The sequence below is a fragment of the Hemiscyllium ocellatum genome, chromosome 30 (genome assembly GCF_020745735.1).
Source record: "Hemiscyllium ocellatum isolate sHemOce1 chromosome 30, sHemOce1.pat.X.cur, whole genome shotgun sequence".
Lineage (NCBI taxonomy): Eukaryota > Metazoa > Chordata > Chondrichthyes > Orectolobiformes > Hemiscylliidae > Hemiscyllium > Hemiscyllium ocellatum.
In genome coordinates, this window is record NC_083430.1 from 51,812,842 (window position 1) to 51,820,460 (window position 7,619).

Below are 7,619 nucleotides of genomic sequence, written 5' to 3' on the forward strand. Positions count from 1 at the left end.
CGGTGCCTCCAGGTTATAACTACCATTTAATAACTGTCATACAGCACAGACCTTTCATCCAACTCATCCTTGCCAAGCAAGTTTCCCAAACTAAACCAGTTCCATTTGCCTGCATTTGGCCCATCTCTCTCTAAATTTGCCTATTCATTGATTTATTCAAATATCTTTTGAACATTGTAACTTTACCTGTATCTACCACGTCCCCTGGCAGTTCATACCACACAGGAACCACTGTGTTTAAAAAGTTGTCCCTTAGGTCCCATTTAAATCGTTCTCCTCTTCCCTTAAAAATATGCCCTCTAGATTTGAAGTCACCCACCCTAGGGAAAAGACCCTTGCTATGCATCTTATCTATGCCCCATCATGATTTTATAAACCTCTGTAAGGTCCCCCCTCAGCCTCCTCCACTCCAGGGAAAATAGCCTCTCCTAATAACCCAAACCCTCCAGACCCAGCAATATTCTGGTAAACCTTTTCTGAACCCTCACCTATTTAATAATATCTTTCCATAACACAGTGACCAGACTGTAAACAGTACTCCAAAGTGGCCTCAATGTCCTGGACAACCTCAACATGAAGTTCCTATACTCAATGGAGTGAGCGATGGAAGCAAGCGTGCTAAATGCCTTCTTCACCACCCTGTCTATTTGTGATGCAACTTCCAAAGAATTATGTACCTGAACCCCCAATATCTCTCTGTTCAACAACACTACGCAGAGCCTTACAATTAACTGTACAAATCCTATGCTTGTTTAACCAAAATGCAATACCTCACATTTATCCAAATTTAACTCCACCTGCCACTCCTCAGCTCACTTGCCCAATTGACCAAGATCCCTTTGTAATGTTAAATAACCATCTTCACTATTGACCAAACCACCAAAAGAACATACCTACCTCTACCTTGAAGTAATTCAACAAACCATCTCCACCTGGGTGAAAGGGTTCCACAGACTCAAGAGCCTTAAAGAAAAACATTCTCCACACTTCACCTTAAATGGGAGATACCTGTTTCAAAACGGTACCCCTCAAGTCTCTCCCACAAGGGAAATGAGCTCTCAGCATCAGTGAAGTTCCCACTGGATTCAATAAGATCACCTCTCATTCGTATGAAATATAATGGATACAGGTCCAATCTACCCAACCTTTCTTCCTAAGAAAACCCCTTTCAGTACAGAGCATAGTAATCTATAAAGAGAGAGAGAGACACAGAGCAGCGGGGCAGGGGAGAGAGGGGGGGGAGAGAGAGAGAGAGAGAGAAAGAAAGAGAGAGAGAGAGAAAGAGAGAAAGAAAGAGAAAACTGGTGCTTATTTAACCTAAGAGTTATCAAGTCTCAAGCAAGGGAGGAGGTTGAGAAGGAGAATCCTTCATAGTAACTTCAGCCAGTGTCACAAACCAGCTGCCCAGCCAACTGAGCTAGATGGCTCCCAGGAATCTACATTTAGTAATAAAAGAATGTTTATATTATCAAATATATATGTGCATGTTAGTTTCACTCTGCAGTATATGGAAAAAAGTAAATGAGATATAATTGGTCAGATGCATATTTAAAGCCTTGCCTTTTAGCTGTTGCATGTGGATATAGGATTTTCTTTTCAACTAAATTATTTAAATGTCCCCTAGGTCCATCATGTTTTCTCCAGCTATTCAACACTGAAGTCTCAAGGCAGTGCCAGGTACCTCATCACTGCCAATGTCAAATGCTGTGACTAGGTGAACTTGTGCAGACAGTCTCCTCTCAGAATTATGATCAGAATATATGACATTTTTAAGAAATGATTGACATGCTGTATGCAAAAAAAAACCTGCTACACTACATTCATCATGATAGATAAAGGAGTGCTGATTGAAGAGTGGAAATGGGTGTGCTAAAAGCTGATGCTTCAATGCAAACACTTGCTCTTCTTGCTCAGCCCTCTTCCCTGAACACATGATAATAAAGTCAAGCTTTCCAAAATCTTTCTAGAATGGACACCAATTCGTTTTTAAAGTTGCATTTCTTAGTAAGCCCTAAAGAATCAAAACTAATTGTGATTTTATGCAGATGCTAATTATACTTAAAATTTATTAAAAAGTATAACCATTAACTGAAGCCAGCAGAAATACATATATTGGAGTGACATACACTAAAAACTGCTCGGAAACTACACAGTTAACTAAATTGGTTCCTCTACAGTTTACAATTCCAACAATTATGGTACGCCAGTCTGCAGGAAAGATTATACAGGACTAAATCAGCACCAAATGCAGACAAAGATCTTTGTGCAGACAGATCATGTGGAACTCAGAGACTTAATATAGGCTAATGGCAGAATATTTCAACCCACATAAGCACTGTCATCATTTTTGCATGAATGCTGTAGACCGTTTCAGATCCTGTGGTGGTCACCCTGAATAATGCAACCTTCAGTAACCTACCTGGAAGCGAGATATGTACACTGCCATTGCAGCCTTACTGGTGTCATGTAAAGTAATGTCAGGACAACATTGTGTTCCTGCTGGTGCTGACATATTAAAATGAGTACAGATGGAAACAGGACAGAAAATACAAATATTCTGTTTAAAAAAAATTATCAATGTAGCTTTATGTATCATGAACACTGTATACACTAATTGACTGTGTACCGAAGTCACAGCATAATCAAAGATTCTAATGAGGCACAGGACTAGAGCAAAATTAGTTGAAGGGCATCATTGCAATCTATTCTCACAGTTGCTCCATAATTTTTCCAAGTGATTCGCACTGTGCAGGTTCAAATTTTAAACTAGATTTTCTTCAGACAGCTGTACATCTCTCACAGCAGCATTCCCAGGCTGTGATCACCACCTAAGGTTTCTACCTTCCACTGCCATCGCTGCGTTTCTGCCAATCTGATGAGACAAATGCTTGGATCTAGGTAAGATTGGAATAGCGATGTGACCAAAGCAGAGGCTGTACCGTCTGCCTGCCTGCCTGCTGTCCGGATACGGAGACAGACACAAGGTTACTGTTTGCAGCATTTCACCAGCTCCATTGGTGATGACAACAACAGCCAAGAGTAACATCTTAATCCTGCAGGCTGGCCGAGATTAAAAACAACCCGACAATTGACTCCAATCCGCTTTGCAAAACAAAATAAAATGCACTTAATTTGGAAAAGCCGATAGAGTCAGATTCCCGTCAGCCGTTTTATTGGGGTTTTTTTTGGGTTAAAAATCGTGAAGCAAAAGTTGTTTTCGTTTTAAATTTAAGCTCAACACATATCGCAATTGAAGAGCTTCTGCGAGATGGAATTTGCAATGTTTTTGCTTCATTGTATCCGCCTCCGAGTAGGAAAATCAATCCCCAAAAAACTGTGGCCAGAGCCACGGAGAGGGCCAGCGAGCGCACTGACAGCGCACCGCCTGGGAAACACCATCGGAAGTTCGGCGCTATTCGAGCAGCGAATCGGATCCCAATGCATTAGACAGCTCTGCGTTATTTTTTCCCCCACCCCTTGTTTTTTTTTAAATTTTTTTTATATATATAAATGAAAAGGTCCGGCCTGCATCATGCATTTTTTTTCGGAAAGCAGAATGCTGCATTCCAGCAAAATAAAGAAAATACGAAAGGCATGACGTTTGTAAAATTTAAAAAAAACCCAAAAAAGAGAGAATCCAGCATCGCATTTCATTGAGAAGTCAGCCCCCACCTTGCAAAAAAAACCAATCTAAAATCCTCAGCAAATATCTCTAGATGAGACACACACATGCTGCCTGAGGTTTGCAACATTCCCCCCCCCCCGTTGCAATGGATATTTTGAAGCAGAGGAGTTGCAGGGGTTTGCTCTAGGAATGAATGAATGAATGAATGAACGAGGAGAAAGGTGAGCCGCCTTTACCTGCAGCCTCCGCCCGGCTCGCGTACCTCCGACTAGTGCTCCTGGCTGCCGGCACCGCGCATGCGCCAGGCCCGGGGCGGCCGCCGGCACCGCTCATGCGCCCCCCCCCCCCCACCCCCGTCTTCGCGGGCTGCATTCCCTCCCGAGCATGCGCAGCAGCCAGCACATGCCTGGAGGTGAGAGTAGGGTTTGTTGTCACATGTTGGGCACAAGGGAAAAGTTTACAAGTTGACCCCAGTGGCACCATCTCAGGCTCCTAAGTACAAGTTCCTAGGAAATAAAATTAGAAAAACAAAGAATTAAGAAGTCCAGCTTGACAGACCCTCGGTACAAATGTACAAAATCATAGGAATAAATTAGAAAAGCAAAGAAATAAATCTTACAGAATAACAGCCCTTCCAACCCTGTCCACACTGGCCCTCACCTCCAGACTACACCCAGGCTTAAACTCAAGGCTCTCAAGGCCAGGGCTGAAAATGTGTTGCTGGTTAAAGCACAGCAGGTTAGGCAGCATCCAAGGAATAGGAAATTCGACGTTTCGGGCATAAGCCCTTCATCCTGAAGGAGGGATGTGAGAACAGAGACATTGGGAGTGCGAGGTATTCCAGAATACATTCTTTTTTTAAAAAATCATTCATTGGATAATGAATGGTAGATGAGTGGTATCATCACCAGGTTAATACTCCATACAGATTCCAACTCCCGGACATACCAGCAAGTTTGGAGATGCAGCTCATGGCCTACTCATTAGCGAGTAATTGTCCACAATGAATCCAGAACCCAGGGAATATCGTGAGGACCCAGGTGCAAATCCCGCTGTGTCAGATGTTGAAATTTGATTTCAATAAAAATCTGAAATTAGGTGACTAATATCCATGAAACCATTGTCACTTATCGGGAAAAACCTATCTGCTTCAATAATGTCCTTTTCCTTACCTGATCTGATCTTGATGTGACTCCATACCCACAGTTATGTGGTTGAACTCTAAACTGCCCTCTAGGCAATTAGGGATGGGCAATAAGTATTGGCAGTGACATCCACATCCCATGAATGATTTTTTAAAAAATTATGTACTGTGTTGTGGGGATAGGGTGGGTTAAAGGCATTAAACCTTTCAATGAGCCATGATTATATTGAATGGTGGGGCCAGTTTAATGGGGTGAATGGCTTCCTGTTGCTGTGTGAATATCACTGGCTGAGCCCGCAGTTACTGTCCATCCTTAACTGCCTTGAACTGAGTGGCTTGCTGCAGGCCAGACCGGACAAGAATGGCAGATTTTTGTATCAAAAACAAAACACTGTGGATGCTGAAGATCTGAAATAAAAACAGAAATTATTGGAGAAACTCAGCAGGTCTGGCTGCCTCTGTGGAGACAGAAACAAAGTTAATGTTTGAGTCCAATCCGCTTAGGAATTCTGCTTTCTCCCCACAGTTCCCGCCAGAATTGTAGCGTTTCACCAGCAATTTGTGTTTTTGTGGCAGATTTTATTATTCATGTTCAGGTTGGGAGATTGAGATATTACTGTTCGTGACATCAGTGAACCAAGTGGGATTTTATGACAATTGACAGTGGTTATGTGGTTGCTGTTAGACTGGCAGTTTGCAATTGAATTCAAATATCACTGTCTGTCATGATAGGATTTAAACCGAAAAGATTAGTCTGGGATTCTGGATTACTAGTGCAGTGATATTACCACAATACCACTGCCTCCCTAAACCAAAATCACATTGAATCACAATGTTATGTTGCAAAATGAGGCTATTTGGCCCATCACAGCTGCATCGTTTCACTGAGCATTTTGATTGGATGGGTACACAAATGGGAAGGATTTAGAGGGATATGGGCCAAGGGTTGGCAAATGGACTAAATAAATTTGGGATATCTGATCGGCATAGATGAGTTGGATCAAAGGGTCTGTTTTTGTGTCGTACATCTCTATGACTATAAGACTTAGTGCCAGTTTCCTGTCTTCACCCATTAACCTGCACATTATTTCTATTTAAATAACTATCTAATTCCCCCTTGAACTTGCCTTTACCACATTTCCAGGCATGCATTCCAGACACTAACCACTCAACGTGATTTTTCACACCTCAGGTTTTCTTCTTTTGCAAAGCATTTTAAACCTGTCCTCAGGTTCTTGATCCTTCTTTGATGTTTAAAATTTCAATCAAATCTACTCTTAGCTTTTATCTCTCCAAGGAAACCTCCCAACTTTTCCAATCTGTCTTCATAAGTGAGGTACCTCATCACAGGAATAGAGGGTGTGGGTGAGGTGAGGCACATACAAGAGGTGAAGGAAGAATAAAGAACAGTAAAGAGAAGTGGATTGAAGGGGAAAGTGTGATAGGTCTAGGGGCCTGTGATAAAATTAAGGGATTTGAGACAGATATTGGAGCATTTAGTTCTCACAAAGAGTCATGAGTCTTTTCAACTCTTCCTCAAAATGTAGTGGAAGCAGAGATCCTGAATATTTTTAAGGCAGAGGTAGGTAGGTTCTTGATATGTGAGAGGGTAAAGGGTTATCAGAGATGAATGTGGAGTAATTAGTATCACAAAATCCCTACAGTGCAGAAAAAGGTCATTTAGTCCACCAAGCCTGCAGCAACCCTCTGAAGAGCAGCCCACCTAGACGCACCATACACCCCACCACATAGCCCTGCATTTTCCCCTGGCCAATCCATCAAGCCTGCACATCTTTGGACAGTGGGAGGAAATCAGACTACACCCACACAGACAGAGGGAAAATGTATAAATCCCACACAGATAATCGCCTGAGGCTGGAGTCAAACCCGAGTCTCTGAAGCTGTGAGGCAGCAGTGTTAACCACTGAGCCACTGTGCTATCCCGATTAGATTAGCCAATTAATTTGTTTGTTAAATGACAGGTTGTACCTGTAAAACCCCAGAGCCTTTGTCAGAGCAGGGCAACATATGAGATCATAGAACATAGATCAATACAGCGCAGAACATGCCCTTCGGCCCTCGATGTTGCGCCAACCTGTGAACTATTCTCAGCTCATCCCCCTACACTATCCCAAAATCATCCATGTGCTTATCTAAGGATTGTTTAAAATCTCCCTAATGTGGCTGAGTTGACTACATTAGCAGGTAGGGCATTCCACACCCTTACCACTCTCTGTGTAAAGAACCTGCCTCTGATATCTGTCTTAAATTTATCACCCCTCAATTTGTAGTTATACCCCCTCCTACAAGCTGACATCATCATCCTAGGAAAAAGACTTTCACTGTCTACACTATCTAATCCTCTGATCATCTTGTATGTCTCATGTGCTCCGAGTCCTGGCCTGTAACATCCCTCACAGTGAGAGCAAAGTCCAGCTTTTGGCCTGTCCGCCTGCTGTATCTGGTCATGAGGAGAATGAGGTGTTGGTGCTAAAGAAAGACAACTCCCGGAGATTCTTTGGAATACCAGCCCCTCCTGGTGGAGTTCTGTGAGCCACAGGGAGGAGGAGATCTAATCAGGATACTAACTAGTAAACCTGGTCTACAAATCCCAATGATTAATAGGTGCTGACTTTTTAAGAGGAACCTCAAAATTGCACAGTGGGGAATGTGATGGGAGGTAAAAACAGTGACTGCAGATGCTGGAAACCAGATTCTGGATTAGTGGTGCTGGAAAAGCACAGCAGTTCAGGCAGCATCCGAGGAGCAGGAAAATCGATGTTTCGGGCAAAAGCCCTTCATCAGGAATACAGGTAGAAGTGCCTGAAGAGTGGAGAGATAAATGAGAGG

At 42.7% G+C, this 7,619-nt stretch overlaps 1 protein-coding gene across 1 annotated transcript in view; it reads right to left on the reverse strand.

Annotated features, from left to right (window-relative positions):
* Positions 1–4,598, reverse strand: part of ahdc1 (AT hook, DNA binding motif, containing 1) — a 206,392-nt gene extending 201,794 nt beyond the window's left edge. The window contains exons 1-2 of the mRNA XM_060847518.1: positions 4,574–4,598; positions 3,862–3,953 (exon numbers count right to left, since the gene is read on the reverse strand). Of these exons, the coding sequence (XP_060703501.1) occupies positions 3,862–3,953; positions 4,574–4,598 (117 nt within the window). The remainder of the gene's footprint in view (positions 1–3,861; positions 3,954–4,573) is intronic.
* Positions 4,599–7,619: the final 3,021 nt, after the last annotated feature.